Source organism: Aedes aegypti, chromosome 3, assembly GCF_002204515.2.
Source record: "Aedes aegypti strain LVP_AGWG chromosome 3, AaegL5.0 Primary Assembly, whole genome shotgun sequence".
Lineage (NCBI taxonomy): Eukaryota > Metazoa > Arthropoda > Insecta > Diptera > Culicidae > Aedes > Aedes aegypti.
The window spans coordinates 153,323,561-153,341,740 of NC_035109.1; the positions used below are offsets into that span (position 1 = coordinate 153,323,561).

Here is an 18,180-nt window from a genome sequence, read left to right on the forward strand (position 1 = left end):
GCTAGCAAAAGCATATCTGTCCCATTATTTCGATCTCTGTGATTGTTTAGATATTAATCATGAATTACATGATAATAAATCTTCGAGCTGTTTAGTAGAATACCTATAAGTAGATGAAAAAACCGAATTTAGTACTATACCATTTAATTCCACTAGAGTTTGTATCCTTTGACAGATACGCGTATTTCGACCTCAACTGTAAGGCCGTCTTCAGTGTCGTGTACTAGACTCGACTTGAAGAAAACCATCGTATGCACACATTATATATTAACACTTGGTATAAACGTATTTCCCTACCCATTATTATTTTTTAACTTAAAATTTATGAGCTTTAGGTACATTCCATCCCTCTTTTGTTGAAACTTTAAATGCTGAAAGGTACATCACGGGAACGATTAGTAGGTACCAAGTTGAATAGCCATGTATTGCCGTTGCCGTTGTCTCTGTTGAGTAGCGTCGTAGGTACCTGTTTGCAAATTTCCAGACTCTCCGCCACATCCAGTTTCCAAGGAGAAGAAACATTTCTCAAAATTTTGATATCGGCCATCGTAATTGTATGTCCTTCTGAAAAGATATGTTCTGCCACCTTAGATTTGAAATCGTATGTCATCCCCTTGTCTATCGTCTTCTGAGCTTTTCCTATTTCCGCTAAGTGTTCCTTGAATCTAACCTCGAGAGACCGCTTTGTTTGACCAACGTAGACCTTGCTGCAGTGGGAACAGCTGATTTTGTAAACACCAGCCTTGTTTAGTGTGTTTACCGGATCCTTGGTAGAGCCTAACGAAGTTCTAAGTTGGTTGTCTCTGCTGGAAAATACCAAATCGATTCCGAAATTCCTTAGCTTTGGGCGGAGCTGTTTGCTGATGTGTACGTCGTATGGGATGGATACTCTCTTCATGGGTTCGGTGATAGGGGTTAGTGTCGTCAAAGCATTCCGAATTCGCTGTCTTTCCTTTTTGTCGATGATAGCTTTTATCGTCCTTTCCTTGTATCCGTTGATTCTTGCCGTCTCGTAGATATATTCCAGTTCCTTGGTCTTTCCGTGTTCGCTGAGAGGTAGAGTCTGCATCCTGTGGATCATGTGGTGAAACGCTGCCATCTTATGCTGGAACGAATGATTCGATGTGTAAGGGATAACTCGCTGGGTGTTTGTAGGCTTCCTGTAGATTTCGAAATTGTAAGTTGAACTTTCTTCCCTGGTGACAAGTAGATCCAAAAATGATAGTTTTCCATCCTTCTCCTCCTCGTGGGTGAACTTGATATCCTTGTGTACGCTGTTGATTGTATCCAAAATATTAGCCAGATCGTTCCGCTTGATAACGCTGAAAATGTCGTCGACATATCTCCACCATTTATCCGGTAAAACTCCTTGTTTCTTTAAATTTTCCTCAAAATTCTCCATGAATAGTTCGCACAAAAACGGGGAGAGAGGGTTTCCCATGGGGGCTCCTTTCGTCTGTTTGTAGAAATTTCCTCGAAATTGAAAGTAGTTTTCGTCCATGCACAATCTTGCCAACCTCATGTATGTCCTGACCTTTCCTTTCCATGCTACATCCGTCCTTTGGGGTAATAACCATTGGCGTAGGAACAGGGGGGGCCAGGGGGGCCTGGCCCCCTCCAGAATCATCCAGGCCCCCCCCAGAATTTTTGATGATAATAAAAAAAACACAACAAATTAACACGTAGCAGAATCTTCTGAATCAATGTAACTACTTAAGAGATTTTTGTCAATAACAAGAGTCATGGTTATTGACAAAAATCTCTTCAGTAGTTACGTTTTCTTATGTTAAACAGCTGAAGTGAGGAAACTTAGCTTGTCTCACATAGCAGCAGCGTGGTGGTTCTGACTTCGGTGAATCGCGCAACAACCGATAATTTAACCGTTGCTGTCGATCGAATGGTTACTGTTAGAAATAACTTTTTGTTGTATGCGATAAGCCCAATTTCTCGACAATAAAAGCGTCAATATCCTGGAAATTCGATTCCCAAAATTCGTTCCAAATCCAATTAATACTGTTTCAGCATAAAGCAGCATATTCCCTGCATTCTGATTTATTATGTTTTTGGAGGATACCCTGCTCGAGATGTTCGGTAATGAGAATTCACTAAAGAAATCCATACACTAACTCCAACTCGTATAGTGTCCGAAAAAAATAATTGAAAAATATAGACAGAATTTCTAAAGGAATTTCTAAGACAATAAATAGCGAAAATTCTTGTTGAAAATTAAGACATTACTTTCATGGAATTTTGGCGTATCCAAATTTTCTTTAGATAGGGTTTAGAAGGGTGGCTTCAGAACTTTTGAAAATGTCTTGTAAATAAGTCACATAATATTGTGGGACTTATTCATATTTTCATAGTGAATTCCTCCTTGTTGACATTCATTCCTTACCTAGCAGAAGAAAATAATTACTGAATACCAAATTGAGGTATTCCACACCAGATAATTTTCAATACTTACAACCTGAATGAGGTATGAATGAGCCCTGCATAAGAGGTAAAATACCTCAAATAATACCTTCTGCATATTCTACAAATGCCAAGCTGATAATTAGATCAGGTATTGTAATACCTAAATAATACTTGATAGGTTTTCATATAAAAGTGATTTTTTTTTCAATAATAGTTCACCTCCGGCAGTCCTCAATCCCTTTCGAATACCAAAATGAAGTATTATTAATTGCTTGAAACATTTTTTTTTAAATACCTTTATAATACCAAAACGAGGTATTGAAAACTGAACAATACCTAATTATGGTATGATACCAAAATATGGTATGCATAAGTTATTGCGAGTTATTCTTTCTTCCTCGGGTTGTTTGTCTATTTTTCATTAGCAAATTGATTTCGGAATATGTTCCCGGATTTACCTAAAAAATGTTAGTGAATCTTTCACAAGTTCAGTTTTTAATCGCAATTCCTCAAAAATTTGATTCTGTCAAATCTAATACTGAGATATTTTGCTGAATGTTCTTCTAGAAATTCTTTGCGAATCCCTTTGAATATTTTTTCCATAAATTTTATTACAAATTCTTCCGCAAAGTTCATAAAAGTCCTTAACAAATATTTCCAAATACATAAAAAAATGCGTCAAACATTCTTCTATGTTTTCTTTTTCGAGAAATTTCTCTTCAAATCCCCGGATTATTCTAGAATTGAAAAAAAAAACAGTTTTTAGATGTCGCTTGCCTGCGAATTTTTCAGAGGAAATTTGTTGAAAACCCCAGAAAAAGTTTTGCTTTCGAAATTGGCATAGCGGTTCAGGAATCTGTAGAGAAATATGTAGCAAAATAACTGAGAAGTAGAAGAGTAAAGAAATTTGTATTGATCTTCCTTGAAACACTTCTTTGGAAATAATGTTATCAATTATTAGCAGAATACACTAGGGCGGAATTTCTATAGGCTCGCTGGAAGAATTCTAGAAAACCGGAAGTCAAGGAAGGATATTTTTCAGAATAATTTCTAAAGAAGATTCTGATGCAACTTCTTGAGAAATTTATTTTATTTGTCAATTAATTAGAGATGTTTTAACTATCCTGCAATTTACCTCTAGAAATAAGATAAATAATCACTTGACTTTCATTTTACCATTAACCATCAATTGCTCTACCTGCTTCAACCTTTCAACCTGCTTTTGTTTCTCCTTCCTTCGCATGACGCTTTGAGGAACTTCGTACAAAAATCTGTCCGTACTCCAAAAAAATGCAATATTTTAAAGAATTTAAAACAGGTGAATTATAGGAGTTTTGAATTTTTATACGGTTACGTACGGTTATGACCTAAAAACATACTGACAATGTTTTCGCGTTAAACACTTACAGTATTACAGAACAATAGTCCCTTCAAAAACGTTTGTTTTGAAATTCTGAACGTAATAAAAATTCTACATCAATATGTTCACCAGAGTATCATAAAACTTCGGAGTTGATACAAAATTTTATCTCAGATTTAAGTTACAAATGCTTTAAGTAGAAACACCAATAATTTTCTATTATAAGAGACGAGGAAATCCTACAAGGACCACTTAACTTTTCTATGAGGTACATTGTCAATTCTTGAATTTTACGACAGGAATTCTGTTTTTTTTTCGAATAATGTTTATTCAAAAGATTACCAACAAAGTACTTTCAAACCTTTTTTTGTATGTGTTTCTCTAGAAATCTGATATGGAGTGATTTGTAGGGGAATATGTAGAGCAATCCCTAAAAATATTGTGATATTCCCGGAGTAGTTTTTGAACCAAAAAATTGAGAATGGATATTTTTTTGAATTTTATTCATGGAAAAATCCTGAGATTACCATTGCCAAAAATTCTAGACCCTGAAAGAATATTTGATGGAATTTCTAGAGAATTTTTAAAAAGTTCAAGAATAAATTGCAAAATATTAGTAAATCTGATGAAAAATTTCTTCAAAAATTACGAAAAGCATCGTTAGTGCGGTTTAAACAAAAAAATCTCTGGAAAATATTCGGATGAATCTCTGGTGAATTTTTCGGAAGAATCTTAGGGAATCTAAAAAAATATCTGTGAAAATAATGCACATACAAATGCGGAGAATTTCTCCTAAAAATCATGAATAAAATTTTCTCAATTGTATTTGTTTTGCTCATGAAATTCTTGTGAAATATTACGAGGAATTCTTAGAGCAACACCTGAAATAATCATTTGATTGTTTTGCAGGAAGTCCGGATAATTTTTAGTGCGGTTTTTTAACAATCCTGCAGAGACATTTAGGAAGAACTTCGAAAGCAAAGTGGGAAGAACTGTTGATGAACTATCTGAATAATTCGTGGAATGAATCCTTGCTTGTTGATCTTGAAGACATTTTTAGTGAGAGTCATAGAATTTTTTTGTACTATTTTTTGAAGAAATTATCAGTTATTCCTAAACATTCTAATAAAATTTTTAATGGACAACTGGAGGATACTTTTAACTAACAATTGGAATTTATATGTAATAAGTATGTAGAGGGCCTTCCAGGAGAATTTATTAAAAGAATTTTTAATGCATTCTCTGGAGAAATTCTTCAAGTGTTTTTTTTATTTTTTAGATATTTGATAGAGAAATTTCCTGGTGATCAATAAGTCTAGGAATGATTTTTCATGAGAATCTCAGGATGAGCTCAGTGGAAACCGGCAAAGGAATTCTTGGAGAAAGCACTAAAAAGTACGAACATAATTGAGGAAGGAATTTCTTCTCCAAGAAGGAATCTCTTTAAAGCACATGGTTGAATACCTGAATAGTTTGTGGAAGTACCACAAAGGACATTCGTTGTAAGTTTTTTTTTTTGCTAGAATTCTTGAAGAATTTTTGATTGGATTACAAAAAAGAATCCAGTAGCGAAGATTGAAATTTACAAATATTGCTGATGTGCCGTGAAATGAGACAAAATAATAAACAAATAAAATCAATACAATTCTGGTAAAACTACGAAATTTGGGAATATCGTGATTATTGTGACCGACATTACTTCTAAGAAACAAGTATTTTCTAGGCCCCCCCTAGGCCCCCTCCAGAAAAATATCCTAGCTACGCCAATGGTAATAACCAGTCCTCGAGAAGATTTAGGGAATCCTTTACTGGAACGCTGGGGAAAAGAGCCGCTACGTCGAAAGAAACCATCATCTCGTCATCCTCGATGTGTCCTGACTCTAATAGTTTCTGGGAGAACTCCTGGGTGTTTTTAACTGACCTAGTGGGGAATGGATTCGGCATACTCTGGAATTCCTTGACTAACCATTTCGCCAGTTTATGAGTGGGGGATCCGTCGGCCGAGATGATTTCTCGCATTTCCTTTCCTGGTTTGTGAATCTTCGGTAGTCCTTTAATCCGTGGAAGAATGGGGTTTGACTCTTTCAAACGAGCCTCTTTCAAACGAGCAAGGCAATTATTGGCGAGGCTCGTTTGAAAGAGTCAAACCCCATTCTTCCACGGATTAAAGGACTACCGAAGATTCACAAACCAGGAAAGGAAATGCGAGAAATCATCTCGGCCGACGGATCCCCCACTCATAAACTGGCGAAATGGTTAGTCAAGGAATTCCAGAGTATGCCGAATCCATTCCCCACTAGGTCAGTTAAAAACACCCAGGAGTTCTCCCAGAAACTATTAGAGTCAGGACACATCGAGGATGACGAGATGATGGTTTCTTTCGACGTAGCGGCTCTTTTCCCCAGCGTTCCAGTAAAGGATTCCCTAAATCTTCTCGAGGACTGGTTATTACCCCAAAGGACGGATGTAGCATGGAAAGGAAAGGTCAGGACATACATGAGGTTGGCAAGATTGTGCATGGACGAAAACTACTTTCAATTTCGAGGAAATTTCTACAAACAGACGAAAGGAGCCCCCATGGGAAACCCTCTCTCCCCGTTTTTGTGCGAACTATTCATGGCGAATTTTGAGGAAAATTTAAAGAAACAAGGAGTTTTACCGGATAAATGGTGGAGATATGTCGACGACATACTAAACAAGGCTGGTGTTTACAAAATCAGCTGTTCCCACTGCAGCAAGGTCTACGTTGGTCAAACAAAGCGGTCTCTCGAGGTTAGATTCAAGGAACACTTAGCGGAAATAGGAAAAGCTCAGAAGACGATAGACAAGGGGATGACATACGATTTCAAATCTAAGGTGGCAGAACATATCTTTTCAGAAGGACATACAATTACGACGGCCGATATCACAATTTTGAGAAATGTTTCTTCTCCTTGGAAACTGGATGTGGCGGAGAGTCTGGAAATTTGCAAACAGGTACCTACGACGCTACTCAACAGAGACAACGGCAACGGCAATACATGGCTATTCAACTTGGTACCTACTAATCGTTCCCGTGATGTACCTTTCAGCATTTAAAGTTTCAACAAAAGAGGGATGGAATGTACCTAAAGCTCATAAATTTTAAGTTAAAAAATAATAATGGGTAGGGAAATACGTTTATACCTAGTGTTAATATATAATGTGTGCATACGATGGTTTTCTTCAAGTCGAGTCTAGTACACGACACTGAAGACGGCCTTACAGTTGAGGTCGAAATACGCGTATTTTCTAACAAAGGATACAAACTCTAGTGGAATTAAATGGTATAGTAAATTCGGTTTTTTCATCTACTTATGAATTACATATTGTTTGTGGGATGATGAACGGAAATGATTTTAATAATTTTAGAAAAATGTTGAAAATTTGACTCAGATGAATTGAGAAATTTAGAGTTTTAACATAATTGATTAAAATTTGGTTGAAATCAGTGATGGTCCATTACACGTTTGTACTTTTTTGTGGATACTTAGTATGGACACTTGGACACTAAATATATCAATACTTATTCGGTATTTATGATCAAAAATCAAAACTATGCCCAACCTACACACCTTTCTTCTACTATATTAGCATTCATATGTATACAACTGACGATAATTACAAAGCTGGCACGCTACATTATGCACATATCTCAAACAATATAAAATGCAGAGCAAAATTAATCATTCCGATGCGCAAAAGTAACACGTCTGCCACCAACAGCGTACTACCATTACTAGAACCATTTGAACGTCTTATCCATACCGGTCACGTCTATCGAACTTACTTTCAACGTTTTTGGATTTGGCAGTGCGCCACAATCGAATAGCAGAATAATTTTCAGCTACTTTTGAGGTTCACCACCACCTTGCCCATAGTCTTGACTCGCTCCTCAATTTTGATGATCTTTTTAGCATTCTCGAATGCTTCTGCTCGAAGATCACGGCACTGTCCGGCAGATTGAAAACTGAGATGAATGATAATGTCAACCATTCCCAAGTCAGCGAGGGTGGGACCCATTTGGCATAGAGGATTTTTTGTTTAGCTCATCCTCTCGTCAGCGGACGTTTGCTGTTATCGTTGTCCTATTGGAGAAATATTAATGATGGTCCATTGTCCGCCTGGCCTGTGATAAGGGCGTGCGCCGTGTCTGAAGTATAAATCATTTCCGCTCCGATGAAGGGTTGGATTGTTTATTAATGAGGCTGAGGCCGGATTCATAGTTTTGATGTGGCTTGAAACGAACAGCAGGATAAACATAAGATTCCACCACAATAAACACATTACATCAATTCGATTTACTGTAGATCTGAATATATGACAAAAATCTGCATGAATTCGAAATAGTGATGAAGAGCTCCGCCATAAAACTGTTCTCATGAACATTTAGCCAAACGATGATAGGGAAATAATTTGCAGGTTTTGTAGTTGCAATATATTTTTTAAGAGATAATCGGACTTCAAATTCGTTGTTTAACCTGCAATGTACACCGAAACCTCTTTTTACATAGTGGGTCGGAGGAAGACTACATGGATGAAGTCATTACGTAAAATTAATGTTTGTGCGTAAATGGCCCGCGAAATTTAATTTAGTTTGTATACAGTTTCTTAAATAACGATCAGATAATTGTAAGCAATACTTTCTTGACGAACCTGTATAAAGCAAAGTCGAATAACTGGATGATATCAAGTTGATAACAATTTTCATTATCGCTGTTATCATTTTGATATTCTGTTATCAATGATAACTGAATGATAACAAAATTTGTTATCAGTGTATCCGTGACAGTCATGTTTGATAATCTATTCCATAACATATTTATAAAATGTTTGTTAATAAACAAAGTAGAGTCTTCATTATACAAAATGTAAAATTGTTTGGAGCGTAAGTTTAAGCCAGAACACTCATCTCTTCAAAATTTTCCATGATTTATGTTCATTATTTTAACAAATATATGATAATACTGATTTAGTTATCAACTTGAACTCAGTGATAACAAAATTTATTGTTACTTTGTTATTTGACGAACAAATTTGTGTTCTCATTTTTGTTATGTTGGCTGTTAATTCAGCCAAGATGATAACAAAATCAGTTATCAAATGATGGAAACCAGGTAACAAAATTTCTTATAATTTTGTTTTCAATCTTAGCTGGAATATACACTAATTTGCCTTAGTTATCTAGGTCAGCCAAAAACTCCGAGCGAACCAGGCCGTCAGATCTACAAGCGTAACTAATGATCTCTCGAAGGTACCGTAATACGGGAGCAAATTCATCATCGGGGCGAATTTGATCAGGTCAGTACCAAACTACATTTCCTCCCAAGGATGTTCAATGATTCGTTAACCATGTTTCTAGTTTATAGATATTTAATGATCATTTTGAACTATTTAATTTTTATTAAACCCAGTTTTGCATAGAAATTTTCACAGTCTATGAAGGTGTAAGCAATACTATTGGAAATCTGGGTACTAAACATTCCTCTTGTGCTAAGTTCATGGAGTGTTTCAAATGTTGTGTAAGCTAGAGTGTAAAATACTGAACTCATTTGTGAAATCTTACAACATTACAAGCATAATTTTTTGCCCATAAAAGTGTTTTTTTTTCTCAAATAACGTGCTTATTTCAAGGGAAATTGCCTACATTTAGGCGTGTTATGCAGATTTTCAGAGATTAGTTTTGCAAACAAAATGATAAAATTGAATTTTGATATTATTTTTAGACTCAGGAGACCCAAATTTAGTAGATACGGAAAATTTTAATTCATAAACTTGCTTTGTGATTAATTTCGCCCCAGTGTCTGCTTCTTCTTCTTCTTGGCATTAACGTCCCCACTGGGACAGAGCCGGCTACTCAGTTTAGTGTTCAATGAGAACTTCTACAGTTATTAACTGAGAGCTTTCTTTTCCAAAGTTGCCATTTTCGCATTCGTATATCGTGTGGCAGGTACGATGATACTCAATGCCCAGGGAAGTCAAGGAAATTTCCATTATCTTCAGCATGGCTTTACTTTGTAGCCGCGGACTCTAACCACTCGGCTAAGGAAGGCCCCACTTGATGTTCATTAGAGTGAAGCAAATTTTGAAATTTTGGCTCCCCACATGCTTAAACGATTTCTCTTATGGTAAAAAGCAGTCTCCCAAAGTTTGAAATGATTTGGATAAAATTTCACTATGCACACGACATATGTTTATATGGAGATGACTATGGAAATCGCCAACATTTTGAGTTCAGCCCTCTATCTGTACATCATAATATTTTATGGAAAAGTGAACAAACTGTTCTCATATGAAATCCTTCCAGCTACAACTTTACAGAAGACCACAATTTGATTGGACGTCTGGATACATTGTTATTCATCATCATAAAGTGGGTTTGCATTTTACATGCTTCATCTACAGTTCGGCAGGCAACAGTGGAGCTCCTGGCGGGAAGAATAGATCAAAGTAATCCAGGCTACTATGTTCTACAGCAAAAAGACAGTGCTGCTCTGAAAGTAATGGAATGATCATCTCAGCATGATTTAGACTTTATTACCAATAATAACAAATTATCCTTAATTAATTAGTTGTAGCTGGAAAAATTTCACATGAGAAAAGTTTGTTCTCTTTTCCATAGATTATTATGACAAGCAGTTAGCGGACGGAATACAAAACGTTTGCTTTCTAGGTGGTGATTTAAAGGTGTCCCAAAAACAATGTGGGTTTATATAGTAATTACTATGAAGAAAATTTGAGATATGTTCCAAACACGCTTGTTTTATAATGTAAGTACAAACTTATTATTCCATTGTTTAAACTCATTCTTCAAACCATAATACACCCCAACCTCTTTTAACGACCGTTATCGGGGGGTCGTAAGAAAAATCGGTCGTAAAAAAATCAGGGTTATAATTATGTTGTTGAAAAATGCAACGTCTAGATGCGGAAATACTGATTCGAGATCTTCGGCAAAGTTGAAGCATGGGTTGAGAACTTTCCAAAATGTTTTCATATTTTGGTAAAAGATGGCAACACTGCTCGATTGTTATCAAAAGAGCCAAATTTATGGGGGTGTGATTTGCAAATACCAAAAAAATTTAAAGATAACGATACCGAATGTTCACCTAAGTCGAAGGAAGTGTTGCGTGCCATACAATCGGCCGAATCACAAATGTTCATGTGGCTGGTAACACTGTTTAAAAGGATAAAGTAGAGATCATAACCATCAAACTTGAGCGGAACAGAAAAATATAATGCTTAGTAATGCTTGTAATCCAGTTTTTCATGAAGGGTTCAAATTTTTTTTCGTAGCTGGCAACACTGCTTAAGTGAAATTGCGCTACCAGGCAGTACAAGTGTGCATGCAACTATTGTTTTGCGGATATCTCAGGATCCTGGCCATTTAGAAAGATGGCGTCTTTGGTAAAGTTGTTCAGTAGCTCAAGGACTATCATAATTCTAGCCAAGAGATTCGAGATTTTGCCACCAGGCAGCGCTAGTGAGCATATAATTTTTGTTTTCCGGATAGCTCAGGATCCTGACCACTTAGAAAGATGGCGTCTTCGGCAAAGTTGTTCAGTAGCTCAAGGACCATCATAATTCTAGCCAAGAGATTCGAGATTTTGCCACCAGGCGGCGCTAGTGAGCATAGAATTTTTGTTTTGCGGATAGCTCAGGATCCTGGCCACTTAGAAAGATGGTGTCTTAGGCAAAGTTGTTCAGTAGCTCAAGGACTATCATTATTCTAGCCAAGAGATTCAAAATGTTGCCACCAGGGGACACTTGTGAGCATGAAACATTTGTTTTGCGGTTATCTTAGGATCCTGGCCACTTAGAAAGATGGCGCCTTCGGCAGAGTTGCTCAGTAGCTCAAACGTTATGATTATAAAAGTTATGAGATTCGAAATTTTGCCACCAGGCGGCGCTAGTGAGCATAAAACATTTATTTTGCGGATAGCTCAGGATCCTGACCATTTAGAATGATGGCGCCTTCGGCAAAGTTGTTCATTAGCTCAAGGACTATCATTATAAATGCTATGAGGTTCAAAATTTTGCCACCAGGCGGCGCTAGTGAGCATGAAACTTTTGTTTTGCGGATATCTCAGGATCCTGGCCACTTAAAAAGATGGCGCCTTCGGCAAAGTCGTTCAGTAGCTCAAGCGCTACACTGAAAATAATCCACACGTTTGATCCTAATTATTTTAAACATGGATCTGTCGTGTCGAATTGCAAGGTGAAATGACGTGTAAAACTTGTGATTCTGTGAAGGATTGACTTTGGTTCGATAGCAAAGTCTTTTACACATTATTTGAACGTTTTTTACAATGGCGATATCCATCACTAGTAGAACTAGTTTTCCTATCATGACAAGGACTCACATTTGCCGTTCACGCGTGACAGGACATGTTATTTTTGGAGATACCGGGTGCCCGTAATGGGTGCCTGGAATCAGAAAATCAAGCAATAAAATTTCGAAAATGATTCTGAAGCTTCCTCCCTGGTATAGTACCAATGAGCTACATAGAAAATCCAATGTTGAAACATTGGAACAAATGTCAAATAAAATAATTAATAATTTCAGGCAAAAATCGTTACAATCTTTTATTGTCACGATTAATGCGTTATATGTTTGGGTTAAATTAGAGAAAAAAAAACGCTTTGAATATACTTAACATATTCAAAGCGTTTTTTTTTCTCTTATAGGCAGGTGAAATCAACTCACCTGTAAAAAATCTGAACTGCTACGGCAAATGAAATGTAGTATGTTGTTAACAAAATGTTAATAAAATCTTAAATTTGTTTTACCAAATTAGGATGATAGTGTTGTCTAATAACACAGAACACCTAGATATAAGAAATGAATGTGATGTTTGGAATGATACTAATAAAGAAATTATAAAAATAAAATAAAAATCAAGCAATCGCTAATAAATCCTACTGCAAAGTTTACGATAAATTGTTTTAAATTTGAATTTTGAGCCGATAGCGACTGGTTTTACACCATCGTTTGATGAGTTTTACAATTAGTGAAAATTTACGTGTGAAACACATTGATCCAGCTTGTAGAATGTTTTTAGTGTATCATTATAAAAGTTATAAGGTATAAAATTTTGCCACCAGGCGGCGCTAGTGAGCATGATTTTTTTTGCGAATATCTCAGGATTCTGATCCCTTAGAAAGATGGCGTCTTCGGCAAAGTTGTCCAGTAGGTCAAGCGCTATCATTATAAAAGCCATGAGATTGAAAATGTTGCACCCGGTGGCGCTAGTGAGTATGAAACTTTCGTTTTGCGGATATCTCAGGATCCTGACCACTAAGAAAGATGGAGTCTTCGGTAAACTTGTTGAGTAGGTCAACTTTGCAAAAGACGCCATGTCTATGTAGTCAGGATCCTAATATATCCGCAAAACAAAAGTTTCATGCTCACTAGCGCCACCTGGTGGGAACAAATCCAAAACCCATTTAAGCCTCATGATGTTAGTTTCTAATCTTTTCATAAGCACTGTGCTATTAAGAAAATAACAAAAAAAAAATATATTTGAAGCTTCTCAACTACCATCCAAAATAGCGTATTTTTTAGCACCATGGGGCAAGTATGTTATATGCCTTATAACAAGGTTTATCACATACGAAGCTCTCTACTAGCCAATTCGAATAACTGTAATTGTGTTGTTTGAAAGGCGGATAAGTCACTTTTGTCTCTACGAGTAAAAAGAGAAATCTCGCATAATTTATTATCTCGTCCTAAAAGCAATAGGTGACCAAGTGTGTAGCTTGTTATTACTGAGCAAACGAATGGATTTACACTTTTTTTCAAAATGGTACGACGAAGAGAAGATCTTCCTCTGTCTCCCAGCGGTGATAGTTTTTATTTTGGTCAGTTTATCTGCTTAATAAAAACGAGCGACACACTCGGTTATCAATGGTTTTTAGGACGAAGATACATCGAAGCTAAACCTCGAATTTTCAAAAGCACAAGTCTAGAGAAGCAGACAACCGGTAACTCACTGGTCACTCGCTGGTGGCGACCATTCAATAAAATGTTCAACGCAAAAGGTTGTCAGGTTTTCTAGATTTGTGCTCCTGAAAATTAGAGGTTTGACTTCGATGCATCTTCACCTTAGGACGAGATCATAAGTTTTACGAGAAACATATCCTAATAACTTCTTACATCATTATGATCAATTTAAACCCTCTACCGGCAGCTTCATTTTTACAGCTAAAAAAATATTGAAATCACTATAACTTTTGTGTTTCTCAATATTTTGCACCATTTTTTCACAAGACCTCAAAAATTACTTCTAGTTTAAGAATCCGTGTCGATATTAATCATTGGTGAACTAGTTTTGAAGTTATTCCGAAGTTCCTTGGGGGACCGACATTCTCCATATAAAAGGTTTTTGGCGGCCTTTTTGGTTTTAGCCAATTTACCAAATAAATAAAATGTGTACTATACAATCTCAGGTAATAAAGAGTTACTCTGAAAAAATCATACAAATTGGTTCAGTATTCTTGGAGAACTCTGAAATTCACGATATGAGTTTTTTTCTTAAGTTTTCAAGATCTTGATTTATCCAGTGCGGTACCAGAAACATAAATGCTCGTTATTCAAAGACGGTTGCACCAAATTGCTTCATTTTTTTCACAACATACTCGCATTAATGTATTATTTCGAGGAGTGAATATCCGAAAAATTCTGTAGCCTGAGATATTTACGTGGGTTATGGCTACGCATCGGTCCCCCAAGGAATTTAGGAATATCTTTGGATCTGGATGACCCATTAACAATATCGACACATATTCTAAAATAAAAAGAGTTTTTGAGAGCTTGTGAAAACATGGTGCAAAAGTATGTGGAAATAAAAAAGTTATCGCGATTTGAATATTTTTTTATCGGAGAAAATGAAGCTGCCGGTAGAGGGGTTAAGTACGATTTTCAAGGTTTTTCGTGGAAAATAATTAAAATGACGCTTGAGAGAGTTTTGCGATTATGCGTACATCATATGTCATTTATGCCTATTACATCTCTTGTGCCCTAGAACAACTTTACCTTCCATGTCAAGGTGTGGTTTGATCTTGCAGTTTGTCCCGTATCTCCATACGTTCAACGCAATGTGCGTCGGTACCCGAGGAGGAACAAATAACTCCCCAATAACTTATGCATACCATATTTTGGTATCATACCAAAATTAGGTATTGTTCAGTTGTCAAAACCTCAATTTGGTATCATAATGGTATTGAATTATTTTTTTTTTTCAACAATTAAAAATACTTCATTGAGGTATTAAACAGCTAATGAGGTCTGCTGGAGGTATTGAATTATTATTGAAAAATTTCACTTTTATATGAAAATGCATCAAGTATTATTGAGGTATTACAATACCTGATCTAGTTATCAGTTTGGTGTTCGTAGAATATGCTTGAGATATTATTTGAGGTATTTTACCTCTTATGCAGGGCTCATTCATACCTCATTCAGGTTGTAAGTATTGGAAATTATCTGGTATGGAATACCTCAATTTGGTATTCAGTAGTTATTTTCTTCTGCTCGGGTACGAAAACACATATCCATAAATACTTCACACAAAATAAAAAAAAATGTTCTGGACCCCTCGACCGATTTTTTTTGATTTTGGTCGCAAATGAAAGAGCAAAGTCTAATTGTTTTTAGTTTGAAATTTCGGACTTACCTATTTTTTTGTAATAAAGTTACTCCACAAAAACACCGTGACGGATGTTCCAGATGTACCGCGTTTTCCGAAACCCATTTCAGTGGCCACTTATGCCCATGAATAATCTAAATCATCCGTTATGTTTTATAATTATGAATTCTGATAGAATAGGAAAAAATCACGTTGATCTAAGATACATCAAATGATTATTTTTGCGGATGTTCCGGATCTTCCGGGGGTCATCTTAGTGCCAACTAATGTCCATGGGCAATCCAAATCATCTGTTATGTTTTATTACTTCCAATTCTGATATCTTTGAAAAAAATCTCAGTAATCAAGAATTGTTTTCACGAAACGATCATGGTGATATAATATGATTTTCGTGAAATGACCAATTTCACGGATGTTCCGGATCTCCCGGAGGCTAGCTTAGTGGCCACTCATGTCCATGAATATTGCGAATAGTCTGCTATGTTCTTCTGCTTTGAATTCTTATATCTTTGGGAAAAAAAATCACGGTGGTCTATGATGATTTTTCGTGAAATAATCATTTTTACAAATACTCCGGAAAATATAAAAATTTCTAGTTCTTTTTTTTTTGAAATTTAAATATATTTTCATGTAAAAAAAAATTTCAGGGTTTTATATTTTTTCTGAAAATTTGGAATCTTAAGCTTTCATTCCATAAAGAAAGGATTGGAAATCGGATGAGCTGTTCAAAAGTTATGATTTTTTTTAAAACAAAAATCTAATGCGCTGAGACCTACAGTGTGTGCCGATGAATAATGACTGATTTTTTATTTTCAAAAAATATACCTCAAAAACTAAAAAACATACATCGCTGAAAATTTGAGTGAACATAAAATTTTCTGAACTTTCAAGAAAAAATAAAAACAGCAACAGACCCTTTTGCCCGAGGCGTTCAAAACACGAAAAACGGAAATTATTGATTTTTTTTTTCATGTAAAAAAAATGCAATTTTTGTGAAATTTTATATTTTTTTCTTGAAAAGTCAAAATCTTTAGCTTTCATTTCGTACAAAAAATTGAAAATCGGTCAAGCGGTTCAAAAGCTATAAATTTTTAAAAATATTTTTTTAACTCGGCAAGCCTAGTCGGATAAATATACGACTTGTGCTGCAAAAATTATCATTTTACAACTTGTTGCATAAATAACTATTTTAAAGTTTATTTAGAGTTAACTGTGAAAAAAAAACTTTTGACAACATTCTTGGTTGACTTTAACTAAGAGTTTCCAGAGAAAAAGTCTTGGGAAAACTTTTTTTCCTGTCGGATTTTTGAAAGGAATACTACCTGGATGTCTGTAGAAATTTGGGAGTTATTCATGGAAGTCATGCTGGTGAAATGTACTTTGGGAAAATCTTGAAGAAAACGTATGAGGTAATTATATATTGTGGCCAGGCTGAAATGGCCGATCTGCTTGGTTTAACGTTTCATACAAAAAAATGGCACTGTGTTTATTGATCGTTTTTGCGCTAAATTTGTGAATGAACTTCTGAGGCCCCTCGGACAAACCAAACCCCTTGCCTGATGTAAACCCTGGTTACATCCATAAAATGTAGCGTTTCCATATGATGGTCTAGATTAATTTTTTGTTTTTTTTTAGGTTTGAAAGCCTCATATTGTAACGTTTCGTCCAAGACGTGTATTCACAATAAAGAACTGTTATGTGTTTATAATACTTTAACGGAAAAGACTAGCGCCGTAAATTGATCTATGTCCCATTTCCAAAAACAACATTCGAAAAAGACTCACTTCAGCATTAGGGAATGCTTAGTATTCCGGACGTTCTTCCTGTTCCATAGATAGATTAGCGCTATAAGATTTCCGACACATCCAAACAGGTACGACAGTGCTATCACAATGATGTAATAGCTGGGCCTTATCAGTGAACGTGTGACTTCCTTCGTAAGGTTTCCAGCGGCTTGATCTTCAACGACGAGGCTCCCATTGTTCGAATCACCCGAAGACGTTGACAACACCAAAAACTCGGCCAGCGAGTTATTCAACGGAAAATCGGCCATTTTCACTCTTTTGCTGTGGGCACTGACCGTTTATGTATCACTTGCACCAAACTGGCAATTAATCTTCTTCTGGAAATTACTTCTTCATTTGTTTCAATTAACACTGATCCTTGATAAGATCCTGAGAATCGAAATAGGGCCAAATTTACGTATCCAAAACATTCGACACGTGCCGGGTTTTTCCTAGAAATTAACCGCCCTCATCGTATGTCACTTCACAGCAATTAATTCTGGTCTTGAGGAAAAGTTAATCCTGCACACTTGCTGCACTCGAGAAGCCGCCGGAATGGACTGCGAATTGGACGACGGTTTTGTCCTTTACGCCTCCAGACGAAGGAATCGGAACACGTTCCGCGCGCTGGATTGAACCGAACCGAACTCGCGCGCTTTCAAAACCAAACTAAACAAGCCGCAAGGAAAGCTAAAGAATTTTATCCACCCACATCCCACCGCCCCAAAACGGTTAGGCGTAATGACGGGAGACTTATGGCACTGGGGCGTCTATTGGGGATGGCGAGAAGCAACAGGGTAGGATGGTGGTTCTCAAATTGTGTTATTGGCGATCAGGTGAGATGTTTTCAAAGCTCGGGCCTTAAAACAGGATTATTTGTAAATTTTCTTTTTCTACTTCGGTCTGGCGTTACTTCAAAACTTGGATATTACCTGTCTCTCAACTAAGTGTTCTT

General features: G+C 36.3%; 1 protein-coding gene across 2 annotated transcripts in view; it reads right to left on the reverse strand.

The window, feature by feature from the left end:
- The window catches only part of LOC5577951 (prostaglandin E2 receptor EP4 subtype), a 73,987-nt gene extending 56,077 nt beyond the window's left edge, over positions 1-17,910 (reverse strand). The window contains exon 1 of one of the 2 annotated variants that reach the window (XM_021850231.1): positions 17,226-17,910. In XM_021850231.1, coding sequence (XP_021705923.1) covers positions 17,226-17,494 — 269 coding nt within the window. In that variant the 5' untranslated portion in view covers positions 17,495-17,910. The remainder of the gene's footprint in view (positions 1-17,225) is intronic. The other variant, XM_021850232.1, reaches the window with a different exon arrangement.
- Positions 17,911-18,180: the final 270 nt, after the last annotated feature.